The sequence below is a fragment of the Aquarana catesbeiana genome, linkage group LG01 (genome assembly GCF_042186555.1).
Source record: "Aquarana catesbeiana isolate 2022-GZ linkage group LG01, ASM4218655v1, whole genome shotgun sequence".
NCBI lineage: Eukaryota > Metazoa > Chordata > Amphibia > Anura > Ranidae > Aquarana > Aquarana catesbeiana.
In genome coordinates, this window is record NC_133324.1 from 391,916,814 (window position 1) to 391,943,868 (window position 27,055).

General features: G+C 43.3%; 1 protein-coding gene across 3 annotated transcripts in view; it reads left to right on the top strand.

The window, feature by feature from the left end:
• LOC141147192 (uncharacterized) overlaps positions 1–27,055 on the top strand; it is an 87,472-nt gene that overhangs the window by 41,577 nt on the left and 18,840 nt on the right. For 2 of the 3 annotated variants that reach the window (XM_073634349.1, XM_073634358.1), the window contains exons 3-4: positions 5,420–5,533; positions 10,563–10,687. In XM_073634349.1, coding sequence (XP_073490450.1) covers positions 5,420–5,533; positions 10,563–10,687 — 239 coding nt within the window. The remainder of the gene's footprint in view (positions 1–5,419; positions 5,534–10,562; positions 10,688–27,055) is intronic. The other variant, XM_073634366.1, reaches the window with a different exon arrangement.

Below are 27,055 nucleotides of genomic sequence, written 5' to 3' on the forward strand. Positions count from 1 at the left end.
CCTGTCCTTCTAATCTGGTATAGCCTTCTTGTAGGCTTTTGACTGCCTGGGTGAGGCCCGCTAGGTGCCTACAGAGTTCATCCATGGGGGAGGCCCCCTGCCCGGACTCGGTCATGGCTGCCTGATACTGTCAGGTCTCCCACTTACCAGACCGGTGAGTCCGCTTGGGCAGAGGGTAGGCTCCCTTACGTATCCGACTCGGGGCCCCTGATAGAGCAGACAGGAAGCCCACGAGTGCGGAGTGGTATGAGGGCCTGGTGTAAGGATCCGGAAGAGAGGTGGTCTTCCAAGAAGCAGGTAGTACTCAGGAACACTGGGAACTGACGCTGAGCAGGAGCTGTTAGGCTGGTCACACACAGGCAGAGGTCGGCAACGGGCTGGCAGCAGAGGTACAAGAGGAGCAGGCAAAAGCGGGGTCAAACAAGCCGGGGTCAGGTTCAGGCAGCAGTCAAGGAGGTCCAATAGGCAAGCTGGGTCGTAACAGATCAGAACTTCGGGAACACAGGAACACAGAGAGGATCACGGAACTTGGCACAAGAGCTGTTGATCAGGCAGCACTGATCAGAGATTGCAGCAAACCTAAATAGGCTGATTGGCGCCAAACGCCGTGCTCGTGCACGCGCCGATGCACACAGACGCCCGCGCACCCGCACACGCCCGAGCACCCCCCCGGACACCGGCGCGCACACCAGCACCACCAGGCACACGTATAGCAATGCCTGTAGGCGGACGTGCGCTAACGTGTACGCGTGCGCGCGCCCGGGCACCCCCACGCACACCATGGCCAGCCGGATCAGACACGCCAGTGCCCCCAGAAGCACGCGCCCCAGCACGCACAGGAGCGTGCGCACCAACACGCCCCGGCGCGCACCGACGCCCAACCAGGTTACCTCTCTGACAGGAACATAATACCATGAATACCATATATGAATCACTTGGAACATTTGATAAAATGATTACAGCAATTGACAGTCAGGTGCAACTAGAACTTGACTAACGAAGTAGGAGTTGGAGTTGGTTTCAGATGACCAATCAAACAGTATGTTTAGTTACCTGACAGGTGTTATCTATGATTGTGAATGCTGCCAAACATGTATATATAGAGCTTGACCATGCAGGACCAGTACAATTTCTGAACATGGAGGCACCTGGCCAAGTAAATGAACAAGGGCAACTGCCTGCTCGAGGAAGAGGAAGAAGAAGAGGAGGAGGAGTAAGTGTGCGTGGTGGTGGAGTAGGGGGAAGAGGCCGAGGAGCACAAAGACACCATGCTGTCCCTGATGAAATTCGAGCCACAATTGTAGACCATGTCATCAACCATGGCCTCACAATGACGGAGGCAGGTCGCCGAGTGCAGCCTAATGTGCCTCCCTCTACAGTCTCCTCTATCATCCAAACCTTTCACAGGGAAAACAGGTATGTAGTCAGTCAATGATGGAATTATATAATGTATAGGACAGGACACTGTGCATAGAGCAACAAATATGTTTTTTTACTCATTTACGTATTCATTTAGTGTGTGTGTGTGATAGGCCTACAGTATTACAGCACCTTACCTCAGTGGGATGTTATGTATGATACTAACAATGCCAAGAAAAATGTTGTAGAAAATAAACTATGGAATAGTATGGAATAGTTTATTTTCTACAATTTTGATGATACAGTTTCCAGTAGTATTCCAGTCACTGTGCAGTGATGCATTAGAATTGTGGTAAAGTTACTGTAAGTAAAACAACAATACGATTACATTGGAAACTCATTCTGTACAGAATACATAAGGTATAAATTATGAATGGAGTGTTGTCCTTTGAATTCTATGTCTAGGATTGGAGGACAACCTGTAACATGGTGTTTGCAAATAATGCCATCACATTGAGTCAGATCCGCACTGCAATCCTACAAGACAATGCCATATTCCAAAATGTCAATTCTATAAGCATCTCCACAATAGCCCGCATATTGAAGAAGCATCAGATGACAATGAAGCAAATTTACAGGGTACCATTTGAGAGGAACTCTGACAGAGTGAAAGAGCTGCGGTACCAGTATGTACATGTAAGTCAGTCACTGGTTGTCTATCAAGATAACCTTTTTACAATTACCGTAAGCAGTGGTCCCGAAAATGTATTGGTTTCAGTACCCACTTTACCTGATTTGTGAATCCAGGTAATCCAGGTATGAAAGTATTTGATTTACGTATCTGATTTATACACATTTTGCCTAAAAACTGCAGCTTACTGTATGATGCAATTATCATTATATTCCTTATTTTGAACAATATAACATACAATACAGTAAGAAAAAGGGTCAAAGAGCTGCAATTACAGTAGTGCCTCCCATGTAAATCTATCTAATACTGTGGGTTTTACTGTAACATTTCAGTAAGTCTACTCTTTGACAATTTTTCCCCTCCCCTTTCTGTCAAATACCCCCTGTAGTACCTTTGCATAGGGTACATGTACCCCAGGTTTGGAACCACTGGAATACTGGCCAGTAGCATATTGAACTTGTGTAAAACATAGAACATTCCTATGTAACTGTCTGTAAGTGTAGTGTATGACTCTTCTGTATGACTGATTTGATGTTTTCTTTTTTTTACTCTATTGTAGAGAATAATGACATTGGAAGGAAACGAGACCTCTCACATACTCCTGTATATGGATGAGGCTGGCTTCAACCTGGCCAAGGGCCAAGACGTGGCCGTAATTTTATTGGCAACCGGGCCACGGTGGATGTCCCATGCCAGCGAGGGGGCAATATAACTATGTGTGCTGCCATTTCTGAGAATGGTGTGGCCACTCACATCCCCAGTCTTGGCCCATACAATACACAGAAGCTCCTCATCTTCTTGGACCACCTTCATTTGGATTTGATCCCTAAAAATTAATTCCCACCGTGGCCCGCTTATCAGGGCCTGGTTCACTGCTCATCCAAGGATGGATATGGTGTTCCTACCACCTTACTCTCCTTTCCTCAATCCTATTGAGGAGTTTTTCTCCGCTTGGAGGTGGAGAGTGTATGAGCATCGGGCTCAAGATCAGAGGTCCCTGCTTCATGCAATGGACGCTGCCTGTGAGGATATTACAGGAGATCAGTGCAGGGGATGGTTGCAACATGCACGCCGTTTCTTCCCTCGTTGCATCGCAAGGGAGGATATGTGCTGCGATGTTGATGAGAATCTGTGGCCAGACAGACAGCAGCGTGTGGATGGGCAGGAGGGTGAGGACAGTGGCCAGTGAAGAGATGTTACAGTAGTTGTAAAACTCCAGCTTTATTTACAGCATTGTAGGCTAAATGTAATTTTCCTTGTTTTTTGTTTGTGTGTTTATATTTCCGTATATTATGCTGTATACATTTTCTTTTTACTCTGATGTATGGAAGTTACTTTGTGTGTGAATGATAATGGTTACAATACTGTAAAGTAATTTTTCCTTGGCAGTATGAGTGCAATGTGTGATGTCAAACCTTGGAGGCTACTCATACCCTAAAATCTTTTCTTTTTTTTCAGTTTTATACACAATTGTATTCAGTTAGTTAGACAAAAGCTGTACAGTAACCATTATCAATGAAGGACTGGGCTAAGACTGAAAGGTGGACATGAGGGATATTCCAATGGTCCTCTGCCATAGAGACAAAACATCTAAACATTTTGACTTGCAGTTCTTACACATTGCCAAAGGGACGAAGCATTTTGGGGGCCATGACTATTTGATTGAGAAAGAATTTTATTTTTGACACATGAGTGAACTGTTTTGGGAAAGATATGATCTTTTGAAGGTGAACCATGGAGTTGTGCGGAACCATCCAGGTTATTTTGGCAAAAGCACCAAGAGAGTTGAGAACGTCTGGTCTGTTTCAAGAAATGAGCCAAAGCAATTGAGAAGAATCTTTGCCATTTTGGGTGCACTGACTCTTTATATGGGAAAGGAATATGGTTTTGAAGCATGAGTGAACAGTTTTGGGAGAGATATGAGCTTTTGCATGTGAGTTATAGTGTTGTGCTGAACTGTAAGAATGTTTTGCCAAATGATCTTAGAGTTTTGAGAATGTAATTTCTGTTTCAAGAAATGAGCCAAAACAATGGAGAAAAACTGTAATACAAAATGGTATAATGTAATTCCTACTCTATAGTGTAGAGCACAGATCTCAGTAATTGAGTCTGACCAGCTAATTCACACTGCCACGTGCTTGGTATCTGGTTTATATCTTCTGCCTGTTGAATTGCCTTGTTTCTCACTATACTGTACATGTAAGGCAGGCTAATAAAAATCAAGACATTGTCCTCTTTATGGCCACCTGCATAGGTGAATAACATTGCTTGCATTTAAATGTGTAAGTCTAAAATAGTTTGGGCCCTGAAAACAGACATTTTATTGTGGTAGATTATTAACATTCAGTGTTATTAAAGTAGCTGTAAAGATAATCATTTTTTTAAAAACACACATGTCATACTTACCTGCTCTGTGCAATGGTTTTGCACACAGCAGCCCCAATCTTCCTTTTCTGGAGTCCCAAGTCAGACTGCTTGCTATGGGGGCACTCATGCAGGCCCGAGCCATGCTGTGTGAGTCCACTGCTGCCTGGCCAGTGGAGAGAGAGAGAACAGGGAGAGCCGCTGCTCTCAGGCACAGAGCTGGATCAAGATCGGGCTCAGGTAAGTATAGGAGGGGGCTGAGGGGAAACTGAACCCACCCAGAAGTTTTTTTTTACCTAGGCAGATATTGCATTAAAGCAGAGTCTCCCCCCCACCAAGCAAAAAAATCTAAATTCAGCAGCTGCACATACTGTAGCAGCTGACTTTTAATACCAGGACACTTACCTGTCCTGGAATCCAGCGATGTCCGCGCCCCAGCTGATGTTTCCGTCGACTCTCGGTTCTCCATTGCCTGCAAGGGAAACCGGCAGTGTAGGCTTATGGCTTTACAGCCGGTTCCCTCCTGCGCATTCTGATTGCCTGGCGGCGGGGAAGGAGGAGGGGGGCCAAACTTCCGAGTGATCTCGCCATGGCGAGATCTCCTGTAAGTGGGGATAGGTACCTGTCATAAACAGGTTCCCACTCTCCCTCCCCCCTGCAAGGTGTGTGGGGGGGGGAAGCAGATAAGTGGAGCTTCCACTTTTGGGTGGAACTCCACTTTAACAACCACTTTACAACCATTTTAAAGCAGATCTTCTTCTTTCCTATGCTGTCTGCAACCTCCCTAGTTAGATACAGGATGAAATTACGAAATGGTCACTGAGCCTTGCAACAGTATTTATTTTTTCCTGATTTCTGAAAAATGCTGTTGTACGACAGGCTGATTGGAAGATTTTGCTCCCAGATTCTACCGATCCAAAGCCATTTCCTTGAAACAGTTGCACCTAATAATATTTTTAATTTTAAAATGCTTCCTTTATATCATAAAATGTGTTTGCTTTGCAGGCCAAGAGAAACAGGGTGAGTCTTGGTTCGACAAAATTGGAATTTACACACGCAAGTGGGCCTTCCTGAATTGTTGGAAAGGTGTGAAAGAAGATGTAATAGAGCTTGAAAGAGGTGCTGTCGCAGATTTTTCATACTTTAGCATTGTTTTGTCTTTTATGTTACATTTAGGGCCCCTTCATACTCATGCACTGAAATACTACAAAGCACAACAATGCACATGTGGTACCATTTACTTTCAAAAACAACACACTAAGGCAACGCATCTGGGTTACAGTGCTCTGCAATGCACTGTAACCCACTACTGTGCATTCTGGTGTGCTGTGTCTGAAAATAAGGCACTCAGTCCAAAAAACATGGGCTGCCTTACGGCAAAACATTTTTATATGCAAAATACCGAACTTTAATGAACATGTGATAGCACACAACAATCCATCGGCACAATCTAAATTGGTCTGAATGTTTGTTTTAGGTCACCACAAAGCAGAATATTTTTAGGGGGGGTTGGGCCGGGCTTCAATGTGAGCAGACGTGAGCTGGCTTTGCTCCTGATCCTGCTGATTACTAGCTTGATATCAGCTGTGGACGGGCTTACCTGAGCTGAGATTGTTGGTTGTGGTGTAGGAGCAGGCTTATTGCAGGAGACAGAATGGTGTGTTACAGCGTGTTTCAACGTGTTTCCTTCCTCGCTGTACCAGACTGGACAGATACAGGAGCCCCTGGTGTGGCCAGAGCTGATTGTGCTGTCTCCCGACTGCTGTGCTCTGTGACCTTGCGTTGCCTCTCCAGAGTGTCCTGGGATTGGTTGGCTTGGCTGGCAGAGATAATGAGATACTGAGGTGGTGGACACATCGGCTTCAGACACTAGATCGTGGAGCGCGCCAGCGACTGATCAGAACAGGAGTACAGTGGATCGATCAAAAGTGGGAGCATTATTCATTCTAGACCAGTCCAGGAGGAATTAAAGTGCTTAAAAGTGTGGCAAGTGTTCTGGTCTCTTGTCTGTGAGGCTTAAGGTAATGCTGTGGATTTGTGCTGACTTGTGCTGAACAGAGCTGAACTGTGCTAAACTGCGCTAGGCTGTGCTGAACTTTGCTGGACTGTGCTGAACAGTGCTAAACTTTGCCGAACAGTGCTGAAAAGTGCTGATCCTTGATAAACTGTGCTAAACTGTGCTGAACTCTGCTAAAACTGTGCTGAACTGTGCTAAAGTTTGCTGAACAGTGCTGAACTTTGCTGTACAATGCCAAACTGTGCTGAACAGTGTTAAACTGTGCTGAAGGGTACTAAACTGTGCTGAGCAGTGCTGAACGGTGTTGAATTGTGCTGAACAGTGCTAAACTGTGCTGAAATGTGCTGAGCGGTGCTGAACTGTGCTGTACTGTGCTGAATGGAGCAGAACGATGCTGAATGGAGCTGAGCGGTGCTAACCTGTGCTGAGCAGTGCTAAACTGTGCTGAACGGTGCTAAACTGTGCTGAACGGTGCTAAACTGTGCTGAACGGTGCTGAATAGTGCTAAACAGTGGTGAACTGTGTGGCACTGTACTGAATTCTTTGTAGTTACGGCACAAGGGCATCCCTGGAGCCTGAAATACCTGAGCTGTAAGATTTGGTGTGAATAAAACTGAAGCTCGAGATAACTACTAGAGCTATGCAAAGAAGGAATAGAGGGGAAGGAACAACGTCGGCCCAGGACGCCCCTGATAGTAATGATCCATCCTCACAATGGATACAGATAAAAGATAAAGGTTTGGGGGAGAAATCGCAAAGCTCTGTAGGAAATATGACCATGGAACCTTTGGTAATACAGCACGCATAGCATATACCTGTGCAGATATTGGAGAAGCAAGATTTTCATGCGTTGATCCCGGGGCCTACACACGCAAAGTACAGGAGATTTATGTTTGTACAGAGGGGAAGTGAGGAGGAGGTGAAGAAGAAAGGAAATAAAACTGTCAATAAAGAGACTATACAAAATGCACAGGGGGGAGAGACAACTCTAAAAGATGTATTCCAAGCAGTACAGATATGTAACACTACACTAAGTGCATTATCAAATAAGTTTCAGTACTTACGTGAGGAAGTTACTATTATACGTCATGATATGGAAAAATTGCAAGAGCGCAAAATGACTGTGGAGGATAGAGTCAGTAATGTTGAAGATACCTTGGCTTTTATGCAGTGTGACCTCAAAGCGGTGGGACTACAGTCGAAACATCACACTAATTACATAGATAATTTAGAAAATAGGCTCCAAAGAAATAACGTGAGGATATTGGGCCTCCCTGAACAGATAGAAGGAAACAATTCTGTAGATTTCATGGAACAATGGTTGCTGGAGATTTTTGATAAAAAAACATTTTTCTTCATTTCTCTCTGTTAAGTGTGCACATAGGATATCATCAAGACCCCCTCCTCCTGGAAATTTTCCACGTCCATTTATTGTAAAAATGCTACACTTTAGAGACAGAGACACAATCCTGGCCCTGGCATGAATAATGGGTAATATAGGTGTAAAGGGCTCAAAAATTTCCTTTTACCCAGATTACTCAATTGAAATACAGAAAATGAGGGCTCAATATACAGAAGTTAAAAAGTGTCTCCGCAAGCTTCTAATATTGTATGGAATGTTATACCTGGCCAAGTTGAGGAATGCTGTTAAGGATGAGACAATTTTTTTTGAGAACTCTAAAATGGCCACAATATGGCTGGATAAAAATTATTAACATCTGTCTTCTAGTTGTAGGGACATATCCAGTTGATAAGATGTTAATCCTTTTCCATTTTTTGTCCTAATTACTATAGGCTAAAGGCAGGGGGTGGGGGTGGGGGTTCAGCTGGATGTGTGTTCACATTCCGGCCCGGAATAGTTTTCTTTTTATTTTGTACCCCCTTTTTTTTCCTTGGGGAAAAATGTTTTATGAAGGTGTGTGTGTGAGGTGCTTTTTTTTTGGTGTTTGTTTCTCCCTTTTTTGAGCCTTTCATATATTAATTTTGCGATGGGCTACGCCGTGGCTAAGATGAGCTATCATTTATACTTGAAGACTAAAGGGGTTTGGAGTATGGAGAGAAAAGGTGATAAAATATATTGCATAGCTTTATACAGATACTATATTAACATTTCAAGATTTGCAGAAAAAATACTTATTGCCCTCCCACACCTTTTATAAATACCTACAACTGCACCATGTGCTACAGAGTCAGTTTAAAGATAACAATGTTAGGATACAAAATAGTGTATGCCACTTATGGATTTTCTTGTAAAGATACAGTTTAAGAGAGGTCTTATTTTCACTCTCTATGGCCGTTTGACTGAACAATCACAGAAGCTAAACAGCTGTTTAGCCAGGAGGGGATGGGAAAAAGACCTTGGAAAAATGTCAGCTGAAACATGGCAGTGTATACTGGAACATCTCTCCACAGCAATTTATCCATCTCTCCACAGCAATGCTATATAATATATAGAGTTTATAGGACACCAGCTAAATTATACCAATGGGGGAGGGGGGATACGTCGGAATGCCCAAGATGTTCAAGAGCATCTGCTGATCTAATGCATATGCTTTGGAAATGCCCTAAACTGTTCAGGTATTGGTAAAATGTGGTAGAGACTATTAATCAGGCGTATCAAACACAGGTACAGGTAAATCCAAGAATATGCTTATTGGGCCAATTAGATAATAGAATTATACACTCCAGTAATCAGGATACCCATTAATAGGATGCTATTTATAGCACGAGGGAGGGAGAAGGGGAAAAGGAAAGGGAAAGAGAAATGTATTTATTTATTTTCATAATGTTATTGTTGTATGTATTTTGTATGTTTATGTGTGTTTCACAGTGTGATTGTGATGGAGGAAACATGTTCATAAAAAGAGATTGAAAAAAAACAAAAAACAAAGTAGAATATTTTTTCTATTCCATGCATAATATTGCTCTATAATACCCATTACAAACCTTATTACCATACTTTATTGCTACCAACAAACCTTGGACCATGCCCCAGAGATAAATAGTAGTAAGAGCTACAGGCATGTATTGTACATAGATATAGTCCTTAGAGCATATATGTGATTTTTCTATTTGAATGCCTACCAACTGATACCTTTAAGGCCTGGTTTATTGTAAATTCTGTTTCCAGTGACAGGAAAAATCTGTGTTAAATGTGCACCTAAGATGCAGGTTTTAGCCACATTCAGGTGTGTTTGGCATTTGGGCATTTATTTCATTGGCCAGAATTTTATTTTTTTCTGCCCATTCAAATGAATAAACACTCATGTGCTAAACTCACCTAGCGCTTAGGCGTGTCTAGATGCTTTTAGGCGTGTTTGGCATTTTTTATGGCCAAAAGCTCCTTACCTGGACACAATTCTTCTGCTTTGACTGCCTCTAAATGCTGCTGCTCCTAAACTCCTCTAAAAGCCTATGTGTGCTTGGGCACATGACATTTTATTGAGGGGAATTTAGGGGCTTAGGCAAAAGATGCTTAAAGCCCGAAAATGTCACTTTAGGAGCAGCAGTGTGCATGAACCCTTATTATCAAAATAATATTCTGTCTGTTTAATAAAGGCACAGTAGGGACTTATATATTTGTGTACTTTATGGCATGATTGGATTTGAAGGAATACAAACTTTATGATATGCTTACTCATAAGGTCCCTTTCACACAGGCAGATCAATAAGGTCAGTTTTTCAGGCGGACCCGATCGAACCCTCCATTATTCTCTATGGAGTGGACATGTGTCACTTAACACCCATCAACATCCAATCCAATCCGATCCGCTAAATGCAGACGGATGTGGATCGGTTCTCCATCCGTCTAGCAGACCAGATCAGACGGCAGTCAAGTGTAAATGGACAGGCAGTCCAATTACATCCGACTACCCATAAAGGACAGCGGGCGCTGTCTGTCTCTGCTCTGCATAAGCGGAGCAGCCCTGGACTATTCATCTGGCTGCTCAGCTGGGATCAGCAGAGACAGATTCCCCGCAAAGCAGGTGGACTCCTGGCGCAGTCTACCCTGTGTGAAAGGGGCCTAAGAGTACATAACTTCAGTATTTTGTGAGAAAATCCTAAAACTAATAGCAAAAATCTAATTTCTATTGATGTCTAATAACTGATATCTAAATGCTGATTTTGCAGACATTCATAAACTTCAAAATACTTGTTTAAATGAAAGTTGTGGTCCAAGTGATCTAGCCGAATGTGAGGAGAATGACGGACAGCCTTATATACCATATCAGCTGGCAAAAATGTACATAACCAAGGTTTGTATAGAAGAAAGATATCATATTGTCTAACTAGTGGAAGATGAAGTATATTGTAAACAGGTCAAGCAATATAGGACTCATGAAAAAAGATTGTCAAATGCTCATATATGGTAACTCACCAGATTTTAGTGTTTACCAGTTTTAAATTGGAGTGTCTAATGTAAACTGATTTCTTAAAGGTATTGTACACTTTCAAACGTTTTCAAGGTATTACTGTAGTTGTACTCCCTATGTTATTTGTTTACCATGCCTTGTAATGATGGGTTCACCTGTTGTAGCTGTAGTTTGTAGTGTCATGGCTGATCATTTCCCATATCTTTATGTATTCATTCACCTAGCTTGTTCCTAGGAACAGGCAACTTCTTCTTTTGGGTCACACAGCGTCCAGTGCACATCTTGTCATTGTTGCATCACAATTGTGGGAGTACACCCCTCACATTTTTGTAAATATTTTATTATATCTTTTCATGTGACAACACTGAAGAAAGGACACTTTGCTACAATGTAAAGTAGTGAGTGTACAGCTTGTATAACAGTGTACATTTGCTGTCCCCTCCAAATCAACACACAGCCATTAATGTCTAAACTGCTGGCAACAAAATTGAGTACAACCCTAAGTGAAAATGTAAAATGAAAATTAGGCCCAAAGTGTCAATATTCTGTGTGACCACCATTATTTTCCAGCACTGCCTTAACCCTCTTGGGCATAGAGTTCACCAGAGCTTCACAGGTTGCCACTGGAGTCCTCCTCCACTCCTCCATGACGATATCACGAAGCTGGTGGATGTTAGAGACCTTGCGCTCCTCCACCTTCCGTTTGAGGATGCCCCACAGATGCTCAATAGGGTTTACGTCTGGAGACATGCTTGGCCAGTCAATCACCTTTACCCTCAGCTTTTTTTAGCAAGGCAGTGGTCATCTTGGAGGTGTGTTTAGGGTCATTGTCATGTTGGAATACTACCCTGCGGCCCAGTCTCTGAAGGGAGGGGATCATGCTCTGCTTCAGTATGTCACAGTACATGATGGCATTCATGGTTCCCTCAATGAACTGTAGCTCCCCAGTGCCGGCAGCACTAATGCAGCCCCAGACCATGACACTCCCACCACCATGCTTGACTGTAGGCAAGACACATTTTGTCTTTGTACGCCTCACCTGGTTGAAACGACCAGTGGCGTCACTAGGGGGGGGGGCAGAGGGGGCCATGACCCCCCAAAATAATATTGTGCCCCCCTATGTGCCCCCCCAATTAAAAGAAACTCACTCTGGGAGCAGTCTGGAATGCAGGGACTGGGAAACACTGAGCCTCAGTAGCACTGGCTCTGACTTTATTTCTGGCCACTGGTTGATAGAGCCGCCTGGCGCCTAGCAATCAGTGACGTCATGGCTGCGACTCCCTCTCTGCCTAGTGTTGAAAGAGGAGGAGGACTTAACTTCCTCCTCCTCTGCGCCTAGGGCTGCTGGGGTCCAAAGCAGCTGTCCGGTGTGTTGTGGCTGCCTGGGTGGGAGAGGTGGCTGGGCAGCACATAGAGAAACCGAACCGTCCATGTCTCTTCTGCTGCCGCTGAACTCCCGCTTCTCCTCCTGCAGGTATTCAGCGTGGCAAGAAATACATTGACGTATTGGTTACTCTATGTGCTGCCCAGCCGCCCCTCCTACCCAGGTGGCCACGGTCATATTGCAGGGGACACGTGCGGGCACAGCTATTTATGCAACCAGGGAGCCCATAGAGAACTATAGGCTACCTCTGGTTTCTCCTGCGGGTGCAGTGCAGCTTTTGTGCATGCAACCTCCTCAGACTGACAGACCCGATGGTCTCTCTCCCAGCCTGCAGCTACTGAGCTACACGGGCTGACCAAGCTGGTGGGTGGGGCGGGGGTGTGGCCATCTTCCCTTACATGCACAGATGGCTGCTGAAAATTGTACCGGACCTTGGAGGAGGAGCATAAATGACGACCCTGGGAGGCTTCACCTCAATCCATATGGTGAGTGACCCCTGCAGCAATTCCCTCCATGTGCAAGTCTTCAGCTCCCTACTGTGGTTAGCACACTTTATGCTCCCAACCCTGGATACTGGTGACTGCCCCCACCCCCCCATATACTGCTTCCCATTGTATAATGGTCACTGCTCTCCCCCTGTATGCTGTATAATTATTTATTTAGACTGTATTTTATTATTATATTTTGAGGCCCATATATTGCTCACTGCTCTCCCTCCACACTGTATACTGCCCACTGCTGTTCACCTGTATACTGCTCACTGCCCCTCCCCCCATGTATACTGCAGACTCTCCGAAATATACTGCTCCCCCTGTATACTGCTCACTACCTCCCCATTGTATACTGAACCACCCCACCCCTGTATACTGCTCATTGCATCCTCCACTATATACTGCTCCCCCGTATACTGCTCTCCTCCACTATATACTGCTCCCCCCACTATATACTGCTCCCCCCACATACTACTCCCCTCCACTATAAACTGCTCCCCCCGTATACTGCTTACTGCTCCCCCTGTATACTGCTTACTGCTCCCCTCCACTGTATACTGCTCTCCTCCACTATATACTGCTCCCCCCGTATACTGCTCCCCTCCACTGTATACTGCTCTCCTCCACTATATACTGCTCCCCCCGTATACTGCTCCTCTCCACTGTATACTGCTCTCCTCCACTATATACTGCTCCCCCGTATACTGCTCCCCTCCACTATATACTACTCCCCCGTATACTGCTCCCCTCCACTATATACTGCTCCCCTCCACTATACACTGCTCCCCTCCACTATATACTGCTCCCCCGTATACTGCTCCCCTCCACTGTATACTGCTCTCCTCCACTATATACTGCTCCCCCGTATACTACTCTACTCAACTATATACTGCTCCCCCGTATACTGCTCCCCTCCACTGTATACTGCTCTCCTCCACTATATACTGCTCCCCCACTGTATACTGTTCTCCTCCACTATATACTGCTCCCCCGTATACTGCTCCCCTCCACTGTATACTGCCCCCCCGTATACTGCTCTCCTCCACTGTATACTGCTCCCCCGTATACTGCTCTCCTCCACTATATACTGCTCCCCCCGTATACTGCTCCCCTCTACTGTATACTGCTCTCCTCCACTATATACTGCTCCCCTGTATACTGCTCTCCTCCACTATATACTGCTCCCCCGTATACTGCTCCCCTCCACTATATACTGCTCCCCCGTATACTGCTCCCCTCCACTATATACTGCTCCCCCGTATACTGCTCTCCTCCACTATATACTGCTCCCCTGTATACTGCTCCCCTCCACTGTATACTGCTCCCCTCCACTATATACTGCTCCCCCGTATACTGCTCCCCTCCACTGTATACTGCTCTCCTCCACTATATACTGCTCCCCCGTATTCTGCTCTCCTCAACTATATACTGCTCCCCCGTATACTGCTCCCCTCCACTGTATACTGCTCTCCTCCACTATATACTGCTCCCCCGTATACTGCTCCCCTCCACTGTATACTGTTCTCCACTATATACTGCTCCCCCGTATACTGCTCCCCTTCACTATATACTGCTCCCCCGTATACTGCTCCCCTCCACTGTATACTGTTCTCCTCCACTATATACTGCTCCCCCGTATACTGCTCCCCTCCACTATATACTGCTCCCCTCCACTATATACTGCTCCCCCCATTGTATACTGCTCTCCCCCACTATGTAATGCTCCCCCCCTATACTGCTCACTGCTCTTCCACCCCATCCTCTCACACCCCTCTCTTGCATGCAGGCAGGGGGAACCAAGTGGGCACTGACTAACAAGTGACAACAAGTGAGCAAGCACAGCCACTGAATCCATCCCCCAAGCACTGCCACTCATCCACCCCTACCCCCACTGATCCCATTCTCCTAATGAAGGATTACAGGTCCCAGCATGAACTCCTGCGATCTCAGGGGTTCATGCTGGGACTTGTGGTCCTTGAATTTTGGAGGGAGTCACATCCTTAGATCTGAGGAGTTCATGTTGGAACTTGTAGTCCTTCATTTTTGGGGATGTGTGACCCCCAGAAAACTGAAAGACTACAGGTCCCAGCATGAGCCCCTCAGAGCTGAGGCTGTGACACGGCCCCCCAATGGAGGGGGTAGGAATTAAGTAGGTCAGTGTAGTGGACAGGTAGGTAAGTGTAGTTGAGCATACAACAAATGTGAATTTGTAACAAGACCTCTGGAGTGCATTCTATTCTTGAAAAATAACAAACAATATATATTGCTTTTATAGTTGCCCCCCTAATTTTGTCCCTGTCCCCCCATGTGCCCCCCCTAAATATGAAAGCTGGAGACGCCACTGGAAACGACACACGCTTGACACCATCTGAACCAAATAAGTTTATCTTGGTCTCATCAGACCACAGGACATGGTTCCAGTAATCCATGTGCTTAGTCTGCTTGTCTTCAGCAAACTGTTTGTGGGCTTTCTTGTGCATCATCTTTACAAGAGGCTTCCTTCTGGGATGACAACCATGCAGACCAATTTTATGCAGTGTGTGGCGTATGGTCTGAGCACTGACAGGCTGACCCCACCCCTTTAACCTCTGCAGCAATGCTGGCAGCACTCATAGGTCTATTTCCCAAAGACAGCTTCTGGATATGACGCTGAGCACGTGCATTCAACTTATTTGGTCAAGCATGGCGAGGCCTGTTCTGAGTGGAACCTGTCCTGTTAAAACACTGTATAGTCTTGGCCACCATGCTTCAGCTCAGTTTCAGGGTCTTTGCAATCTTCTTATAGCCTAGGCCATCTTTATGTAGAGCAACAATTCTTTTTTTCAGATTCTCAGAGAGTTATTTGCCATTAGGTGCCATGTTGAACTTCCAGTGACCAGTATGAAAGAGTGAGAACGATAACATCAAATTTAACACACCTGAGACCTTGTAACACTAGCGAGTCACATGACACCGGGGAGGAAAATGACTAATTGGACCCAATTTGGACATTTTCACTTAGGGGTGTACTCACTTTTGTTGCCAGCGGTTTAGACATTAATGGCTGTGTGTTGAGTTATTTTGAGGGGACAGCAAATTTACACTATTATACAAGCTGTACACTCACTACTTTACATTGTAGCAAAGTGTCATTTCTTCAGTGTTGTCACATGAAAGATATAATACAATATTTACAAAAATGTAAGGGGTATATGAAACACATCCAGCTTCCACTTCCAGCACAGTGATCTCTCTATGAATGCTCTGTAGTTTCTTCACAGAAAGTGTCAGTTTTTAGACTACAGACAGATGTCATGCATTACTTGTGCAGTTTCGTGCTGCGTGGCTGCAGGTTTGAACATAAACAGAAACTTCTGTGGAGATTTAATCTACTATAGGCTGTGTATACAAAGCAATAAATCACACCATGAAACTACATGATCAATGCATATCTTATGCATGTGAAAAGCAATGTCCTGGTAGAAAGGTTTATTATGCCTTTAATTATTTGGGTTACTATGCTGCCTGCCTTTTTGCTATTTTTTTTAAAGGCTAACTGTTTTAAATTTAGCCTACTACCTGTTACTGTGCTTAAGATTAAGTTTATTTTTTTATATTTTATAACTGCATAAATATCCACTGTTTAGTGCTGTCTATGAAAAGCTGGACAAACTTCTGTGCCAGTGAAGGCTTCCCACTGTTTTTTTTCCTTCATTATATGGTTGACTCCTTTTTTATTACTTTTCAAAATGATTGGGGGGGACTTACACTTCTAATTCAATCTTCTACTTTGCCTAAAAATGACAGGGTAGTGACAGCTCGCTAAACCTGTCAGTGTGGACATCTGATACACACAAACCTTTTGCTGGGACACAATAGCAGCTTGTGTGCAAAACGGTATACAATCTCTTTTTAGCTCTACCAACAATATGTTGGTAGAGCTTTAATAAAGTTTGCCTAATGCAGTACAAACTGAAGGCACTGTTTCAGGGGTCTCAAACTGGTGGCCCTCCAGCTGTTGGGAAACTACAAGTCTTTTCATGCCTCTGTCTGTGGGAGTCATGCTTGTAACTGTCAGCCTTGCAATGCCTCATGGGACTTGTAGTTTCGCAGCAGCCGAAGGGCCGCCAGTTTGAGACCCGCACATTACATAGTTTGGGTAAATCTAAAAAAGATTATGCAGAGCAGAGATTGTATAATTAGATTGTAACATATATGCAGTGGCAGCCCATCCATGAGGGATGCACAGAGCCGCCCCCCCATCTATGTGTCCAGCCCCCTGATTTACCTACAGGGCGCCGGACTATGTATTCCAATGGGGGGGGGGGGTTAAGCACGTGCCTAGGAGGAGCCCATCCTCGAAAGAAAAACCCACCAGCCACCACTGCATATATAGCAAGCTTGAAATTGTATAACTGCGCCCAAATTTGTTAGGTTTCTTACTGAACATAGCCATCAATGTATCTGACTGAAAGAACTAGTGAGCTGTTAAAAGCTGTTCTGTAAGCATGCTGAAACACTAAAAAAGTAAAATACTGAAAAGTAAAATTCTTAATAACTACTTGTACTACTTGTAATTACATAAACGTATGTTTTATGCCATGTTATTATACCATAATGAATGTACATTGAGCACTACCTTACTGAGCAACATGAATACAGTCAGACATTCAAGCATATATTGCATTTCTATACAGTTTAGAAAATAAGAAATGTCACATTTTAAGTCGTAGAATGACCTGCTGCTATGCAAGAAACAGTGTTAAACCAGTGCAAATAAGAATAAAGAAATTACCCTTTTAATATGGTTGTATTTTATTCACTCTTTATTCTTTTATCTAGCACCTTATTTTTTCTAGGAGAAGGCAAAACTGAGAAAAGTAAAATAATTTATTATATTCTGAAATTACTAGGTCTTACAACAGCTGTGCAGAACAAGGGCCTAATTTTATTGCATAAAAATTAAGTAAAATATTTAAAGTGTATGTAAAGACTAAAGCCGGTCATAGACAGTTGGAATTTTGGCCAGTTCAGTGGGGACCAGCCGAGATTCGGTCAAGTATGGGCCGGCTGAATGTACACTTGATCAACTTAGGGACAACTAGCCTGTCGGATTTTACATGTGATTATTGCTAGCGGCTATTATAGCCGCTAACAGTAATCACTGTGTTCCCCTGGCAGGGGCAGCTTCCCCCGTGCCCCTGCTGGAAGAACACAGTGGGGGTTATTTACGTAAGGCAAATCCACTTTGCACTACAAGTGCAAACTACAAGTGCAAAGTGCACTTGAAATTGCACTGAAAGTGCACTTGGAAGTGCAGTCGCTGTAGATCCGAGGGGGACATGCAAGGAAAACAAAAAAACAGCATTTTAGCTTGCACATGATTGGATGATAAAATCAGCAGAGCTTCCCCTCATTTCAAATCTACCCCTCAGATTTACAGGGACTGCACTTTAAAGTGCACTTTCAGTGCAATTTCAAGTGCACTTTGCACTTGTAGTTTGCATTTGTAGTGTAAAGTGGACTTGCCTTTTGTAAAAAAAACCCAATGGCTCTGCGGTAAGGACTTTGACTGTGTTGATGGGAGAATCAAGCGTTTTTTTTCCCTGCAACTCATGGTCGCAGGAAAGAATATTAAGTAGCTTAAATCTACTTTTAGTATCAACGGTTTATTAAAGCAAAGTAATTTTTTGGGGAGAATCTGTTACAAAGTTTCCTACCTAGAGATCCTGCAAGTAACAGCATTTTCTGTTGCAAGCTGACACCATTAAGCCACTGCTCAATAATTACGGTAGTAGAAGCGTTGCCAGATTGCAGTGTGTGCTTCTTCAGATTGCCATTGTTCTGCCACTTGAGTCTATCGACGGCTGGGTGTATGGCAACCTGAAAATGCCGCTGCTAAAGCTGGCCTTACATGACTGTTTTTTTTTTTTTTTGTTCAGCCAGCAGGCTGAATGAAAAAACAACCAATTCCCCCAATTCCCCCATCCACACATTCAAAGTGGATGCAGGAATCCTCCCTGCTGTGTCATTGTATTCATACAGCAGGCACTCCCCCACAGTCAGAATACACTGATCAGTGCTACAGCAGATTGGTGCTGAGTAAAGCTACATTTTTTTCAACAAGACCATTCATGAGAAGTTGATGGTTAGATTGACTTTTAATGAATGGGACAGGTCATAGATGGATCCAAATGTGTCCGTTCCTTGCTGAACCAGCTGAATTTCAATCCATCGATTGCCAGCGTAAAGCGGAAGTAAAGCCAGTAAAACAGTTCATTTCTGCCACGTGCCGGAAATGTAACACTCCCATTTGTTGTGCTCTCAACTAAACTGTCAAACCATCCAATGGCTGGTGTCATAACTGATCACATGTGCAGTATCATGACAGTTGTAGATTAAACAGAGGCAAAGATGGCAGCTTCCTTGGCTGAAAAAGATACACGTTAACTAATCAGGCAGTCACATTACATTGTTGTTGTTCAGTCGTTTAGTCGTGTCCGACTCTTTTGTGACCTTATGAGCCATAGAGCGTTAGGCTTTTCTGTCCTCCGCTGCCTCCCGGAGCTTGCTTAACTTCATGTTCATTGTTTCGTTGATGCTATCTATCCCTTTTGTTTTCTATCATCCTCTTCTCCTTTTTCCAGCATCAGGGTCTTTTCCAATAAGTCCTCTCTTCACATTAGGTGGCCAAAGTATTCGAATTCGAGCTTCAGGATCTGTCCTTCCAGTGAATATTCAGGGTTGATTTCCTTCTGGATTGACTGGTTTGATCTTCTTGCCATCCAAGGGACTTTCAAGAGTCTTCTCAACCATAGTTCAAAAGCATCAATTCTTCGGCTTTCAGCCTCTCTTATGATCCAACTTTCAAAGCCATAGGTTACTAATGGGAATACCATAAGCCGGAATTAAGATCGCAGGGAGAAGTATCAACAACCTGAGATATGCAGATGATATCACACTAATGGCAGAAAGTGAAGAAGAACTAAATAGTCTCTTAATGAAGGTGAAATAGGAGAGTGCAAAAGCTGGCCTGAAATTGAACATTAAAAAAACTGAGATCATGGAAACTGGTCCCATCACTCCTTGGCAAATAGAAGGAGAAGAAATAGAAACAGTGAGAGATTTTATCTTCCTAGGCTCCAAGATCACCGCAGATGGTGACTGTAGCCATGAAATTAAGAGACGCTTGCTTCTTGGGAGGAAAGTGCCTATAGCTCTGACTATACGACACTTTGTTGGAAGGGTGATATCTCTGCTTTTTATAATGTTGTCTAGGTTCGTCATTGCTTTCCTCCCAAGAAGCAAGCGTCTCTTAATTAATGGCTACAGTCACCATCTGGGAGAAAAGATTGTTACCGCTCCAGGTAGGTGTGCTGAAGGTAACACCCTCCTCAAGGTGGAAGTAGCAGGTGCAGGCTCAACATATAATGATAAAGAGAAAAGTTCTGGACAGCCGCACTCCAATATCAACACCTTTATTGTGAATAAGTATCAAAAGTTCATGACAACAGCAGGGTACAGGATGACAACTGACACATTTCACGCTCTTAATAGTGCTTAATCATAGCTAGGATTAAGCACCATTGAGACTGTGAAATGCGTTAGTATTGCTTCCGTGATCTTGGAGCCTGTGACAGACTCACCCTGGACAGAGGCTTTTGGAGGGGACTGAATGCTAGCCTCTTGCCTACCAATTATAGGCCCTGGCATTTGGTAGGAACGGTGCGCTTTGTGAGCTGTATGCCTGGGGACCCTTGAGGTGGTGTTACTTTGGATTCGGGTCCTTGTCCCCTAGGACACACAGACTCTGGGAACCCTGTGTATGCAATATTGGAAATGGTGACTGGGAGGGTATGTCTTGGATTGCTTAAAATGGGACAGTAATATTTATCCACAATATCTCCCAGGATATATGTAAAGACTATTCTTGGTTTGTTTGATTTTAAACTCAACATGTTAGTTGAGAGAGCTGATCACATTGGCCTCTAGAACTGGGTAGGAGCCGGACAGTCTACTCCTACTATAGTTTGTTGCCTACTAGGCTGAGGGGGGGGGGGATCACTGTTTGTATTGTTAATTGTAATTAGCTCCTGCTATTGTGAGAAGGTGTCCTGTGTTTATACTAATGTGTGAAGCTCAGTGACAACAAGTCTGACCTGTAGTGAAATCCTGATTAATCATAACAATGCTCCGGAGGGCACGGAGTTACATCGGCTGCTTTAAGGGATTAGTTAGTTAGCTCATGTTAATTCTGTTTCTGGTTACAGATGTATTGTTGGAGTAATATGAGCAGGAGGGGGGACCTCCTCTTTTACTGTATATAAGACTTGTAATTTTGGTTCTAATAAAAGAGTCCATGTTCGGCAGCTAAACAAGTATTGTCTTGTTTTGTGCTTGTGAGTGGTTGGAATATCTGATATCTGTATTCAGACTGGGAGGAAGTCTTATATCACGAAAGCACTCAAGCAGAGTGCAGGGCGTTCCATTACAGAGCCTAGGAAGATAAAACCTGTCACTGTTTCCATTTCTTCTCCTTCTATTTGCCAAGTAGTGATGGGACTGGTTGCCATGATCTTAGTTTTCTTAATGTTCAATTTTAGGCCAGCTTTTGCGCTCTCCTTTTTCACCTTCATTAAATCGGTTGTATACCCTGCTTGCACATTTGTACCTACAGGTAAGCCTATAATAAGGCTTACCTGTAGGTAAAATATATATCTTCTAAACCTGTATGGTTTAGGAGATATTCACCTTGAATGCAGCCACTGACGTTAGGGGTGCATGGGCTCTGAAAGTCAGGCGGATGCTGCCGGACCTTGCCGGAACGGGGATTCCTGCACTCACAGCTCCTGAGCTGTGAACCTGGAAGAAACGATGAGGGAACATGTCGGCTCCCTCAGTGGTGACTGGGAGGTGGTGCGGGTGCTTCGTTCTAAGGTAAGTATTTCATAATGAGCTAGTATGCGGTGCATACTAACTCATTATGCCTTTGCTTTACAGGTTTTTTTTTCCAGGGCACAGAACTGCCATTAGTGTGGTATCATCTGCAAATCTCAGGTTGTTGATATTTCTCCCTGCGATCTTCATTCCGGCTTGTAATTCGGCGATATTGGCATTTCGCATGATGTACTCTGCATATAAGTTAAATAAGTAGGGTGACAATCTACATCCTTACCGCACTCCTTTCTCAATCGAAGGCTTTACTGTAGTCAATAAAGCAGAAGTAGACATTCTTCTGGAACTCTCTTGCTTTCTCCATGATCCAGCGGATGTTGGCAATTTGATCTCTAGTTTCTCTGCCTCTTTGAAATCCAGCTTGCACTTGTGGTAGCTCTCGGTTCACATGCTGCTAAAGCCTAGCTTGTAGAAATTTCAGCCCTTGCTAGCGTGTGAGATGAGTGCGATCTTACGGTAGTTTGAACATTCTTTGGCTCTGCCTTTCTTTGGCATAGGAATGTAAACAGACCTCTTCCAGTCCTGTGGCCATTGTTGGGTTTTCCAAATTTGTTGGCATATTGAGTACAGCACTATAACAGCATCATCTTTTAGGATTTTAAATAATGCAGCTGGGATACCATCACTTCCGCTAGCTTTGTTATTAGCAATGCTTTCTAAGGCCCACTTGACTTCACTCTCCAGGATATCCAGTTCAGGGTCAGTGATTGCATTATTGTGGTTATATGGGACATTCACATCATTCTTATATAGTTCTTCTGTGTATTCTTGCCATCTCTTCTTTATTTCTTCTGCTTCTTTCAGGTCCTTGCCATTTTTGTCTATTATCGTGCCCATCTTTGCACAAAGCTTTCCCTTGATATCTCCAATTTTTTTGAAAAGCTCTCTAGTCTTTCCCATTCTGTTGTTTTCTTCTAATTCTTTGCATTGATTGTTTAATAAGGTATTTTGGTCTCCTCTTGCTATCCTCTGGAAGTCTGCATTCAGTTATATTTTCCCCTTTCTCCATTGCCTTTTGCCTTCCTTCTTTGTTCAGCTATTTGTATGGCCACTTTGCTTTCTTGCATTTCTTCTTCTTTGGGATAGTTTTTATTGCTGTGTCTTGTACGATGTTACATACTTCCTTCCATAGTTCCTCAGGGATTCTATCAGATCTAATCCTTTAAATCTGTTTGTCACCTCCACTGAGTATTCACAAGGGATCCGATTTAGTTCATATCTGATCTGGTCTGGTGTTTCCCACTTTCTTCAATTTAAGCCTGAATCAGTCAGGTCCAGGTCTTGTTTTGACTGACTGTATAGAGCTTCTCCATCTTTAGCTGCAGAGAATACAATCAATCTGATTTCTATATTGACCGTCCAGTGATGTCCATGTATAGAGTCGCCTCTTTGGTTGTTGTAGAGGAGTGTTTTTTATTACCAGTGTGTTCTCCTGACAAAACTCTATTAGCCTTTGTCCTGCTTCATTTTGTACTCCAAGGCCATATCTGCCTGTTATTCCGGATATATGCTTTGACTTCCTACTTTAGTATTCAAATCTCCCATTATAAGAAGGATATCTTTTTTTGGAGTTAATTCTAAAAGGTGTTGTAGATCTTCATAAAAGCAGTCAACCTCAGCTTCTTCAGCATCAGAGGTTGTTACATAAACTTGGATTATTGTGATATTGAGTGGTTTGCCTGGGAAACGGACTGAGATCATCCTGTCATTTTGGTATTGTACCCCAGTACTACTTTCCTCACTCTTTTGTTGCCTATGAGGGCTACACCATTTCTTCTGAGAGATTCTCGCCCACAGTAGTAGATATAGTAATCATCTGAGTTGAATTTGCCCATTCCAGTCCATTTTAGTTCACTAATTCCCAAGATATCGATGTTTAATCTTGCCATCTCCTGTTTGACCACATCCAGCTTACCCTGATTAATTGATCTTACATTCCAGGTTCCTATACAGTATTCTTCTTTACAACATCGGACTTTCTTTTCACTCTTACCATCCACAGCTGAGAGTCCCTGTGGCTTTGGCCCAGCCATTTCATTAGCTCTGGAGCTACAACCCCTGGCAAAAATTATGGAATCACCAGTCCCTGAGGATGTTCCTTCAGTTGTTTATTGTTGTAGAAAAAAAGCAGATCACAGACATGGCCAAAAACTAAAGGCATTTCAAATGCCAACTTTCTCGCTTTAAGAAACACTAAAAGAAATCAAGAAAAATAATTGTGGTGGCCAGTAACAGTTAGATTTATAGAACAAGCACAGGGAATAAATTATGGAATCACTCAATTCTGAGGAAAAAATGGAATCACCCTGTAAATTTTCATTACAAACACTAACACCTGCATCAGATTAAATCTGCTTGTTAGTATGTAGGTAAAAAGGAGTGATCACACCTTGGAGAGCTGTTGGAACAAGTGGACTGACTTGAAGCATGGCTCCAACACCAGAGATGTCAATTGAAAAAAAGGAGAGGATTATCAAACTCCTTAAAGAGGGTAAATCATCACTCAGTGTTGCACAAGATGTTGGTTGTTCACAGTCGGCTGTGTCTAAAACATGGACCAAATACAAACAACATGGGAAGGTGGTTAAAGGCAAGCATACTGGTAGACCAAGGAAGACATCAAAGCGTCAAGACAGAAAACTTAAAGCAATATGCCTTGAAAACAAAAAATGTACAACAAAACAAATGAGGAACAAATGGGAGGAAACTGGAAAATCTGATCATTCTGAACGCGGTGACGTAAAACACGTACGTCGGGACTATAAACGGGGCAGTAGCCAATAGCTTTCATCTCTTTATTTATTCTGAGCATGCGTGCATATTTAAAATAATGTACACAATGGACAAACAGATTTTTCAGTTTAAGCAAGCATGAATGCCCAACACTTTAATCGACTGAACACATTCATTAGTGCTTATGTCATTGCTTTACTTCATTTTAAGTGAAATTGATTCTTAAAACATTAGTAAATTGTACTTTCATCCTTGAAAATGTCACAAATCACAAAATATCTGTTACTACAGAACTAAGTATTGGAATCCATTAAGCATTTCTCATTTAGCACAAAAACTGTGAGGGTTAAAATTAAGACTAGGAAATTGTTGGTGAATAAAGCTAAACATTTCTCATATGTGCATATACTTTGAAGTACTGTAGCCCAGGCTGTAGGCCCCTTTAAGGTGCTATAGCCAAATACCCTGGGCATCATGGCCATGGTGCAGCTTGCTTCTACTCGATCAGCCATTTAATTGACAACACTGCTGGGAGGAAGAAGAAGAGAACTCTGGCTGCATCGGATGCCACACTAAGCCCAACCTTCAGCCTGTGGGAAACGATGAAGGAGGAAAAGGTCAAACTCAATGCAGCCACCAACACTTCCAGAGGTCCGAACAATAGCAGCACATTTTCATGTATAAAGTGCATTGCATCAAATTAGACAGCCCATTCAAAGTGAATGGGCTGTGATACACCTCAATGCCCAAAAATTTTGGTCCTGCTTCATTCTTTGCAGTGTATCACAATGCACACTCAAAAAGAACATTGGAATACAATAACCCCCAGCACTGGCGAATGTGGCAGTAATAGTAAGCCCCAGCCTTGGTGTTAGTGGCTGCAATAATATCCCCAAGCATTGGTGTCAATGGATGCAAAAACAACTCTCAGCACTTGTGTCAGTACTATTGACCCCCCCACATTGATGTTCAGTCACAGTGAGATTTAATCCCCCTCCCTACATTCAGGTCATTGGCAGTGAAATTTACCCTCATCCCCCCCGTATTGGTTGGCAGTGGCCATAAAATTTCCTTCCGATATTTGTGGTCAGTAACACTAAAAAGTTAAACCTCTCATTAGTGGTCAGTGACAGTAAAAGTTAAACACCCCCTGCTCCCCATAGGTGGTGATGACATGATTACAGGTTCCTATGCCACTCTCCCTCTAATAGGTTGGGACTTTACTATAACTGTGGGTGGCGATAACCACATCTCACAGTACAGTCTTTCAATTCCAGGTGCCGAAACACAGAACACTCCAGTGACCAGCACCCTGATGCCACTCTGCTGCACAACTGGTGCCCAATAGCCGGAAGGCCACATGCAGAGTGCCAGGGGTCTAAATAGACAACAAAATACCACTATTGTTTTAGTGTATTGTTGGGTCAAGATACAGGGCAGGTCATCATTGGAAAAAGTAGGAGAGCCCATCATTTGCCAGCAGCTCCTGCAGGAATAGTGCTATAGTATCTTCATATTATAGACATTAGAAACTATAGCAGACTTTGCTATAATAGTTATAAGTAAATTATATTTTTCAATTGTCAGAGCACAGTAACAATTGGTATTTTCTGAGCTAAATCACATAAGATCAGTTTGTCTGGGATCTATGATTTCGTCAGTTGTGTTTATACAACAGTAACTACATTTTAACCTAATTGATAGTATATAGGAGGAAATTTCTATGCTTTTGTAAAAGAAGGAACAATGTGGATGTGTGCATCGCCCACTGAATACATTATTAATTATTTGCCGCCAAACCACGTACCTAGTATATCATTTTGAGTTCAAGTGGTTGTACCAGGGTGGTACTGCTTTTTAGAGCCGAGGATCAGCTCTCTTGTAGTAGCAGTTAGAGCGGCTGACTAGCTATTGCAAGCAGCAGGAGGGACCCCCCTCATGCTGCCTTCCATGGCTCTCTCGGCCTCTCCTGTCCCACTGAGAAACCTAAGCGACCAGCCGGTACGTCCGCCAACAGGATTGGCTTTGTTGGGCTGTCTATAATGGTAACCCGGAAGCGATGACATGACATCACTTCATCTTATTGACCCCATATCCCTCCATAAAGAGTACCTGTCACGTGCCTATTGCTGTCACAAGTGATGTCTACATTCCTTGTGACAGCAATAAAAGTGATCTTTTTTCTTTTTAAAGGAACAGTGTAGAAATAAAAAAAAATAAATGAATAATTAAAAAAAAAAAAAATGTAAAGTGCCCCTGTCCCGCGTGCTTTGATCCCGCATTTACGCAAATAGCGATCGTCTCACACATGTGAGGTATCACCGCAAACGTCAGATCATGGGTAGTAATTCTAGCACTAGACCTCCTCTGTAAATTGATATCCTGTAGAGGCTTTTAAAGCGATGCCTATGGATAGTAAAATTTACAGTTCGTCACCGCTGCGCGGGCATGCGCAACTTTAAAGTGTGACATGTTTGGTATCCATTTACTCAGCGTAACATAATTTTTTATATTTTATTTAAAAAATGGGTTATATACTGTTTTTTTTTTGCATTAAAATTCAAAAAAGTGTGTATTTTCCCAAAAATTTTGTTTAAAAAAACGCTGCGCAAATACCATTTGACATAAAAATCTGCAATACCCACCAATTTATTCTCTAGGGCCTCTGCTTGAAAAAAATATATGTTTGGGGATTCTAAGTAATTTTCT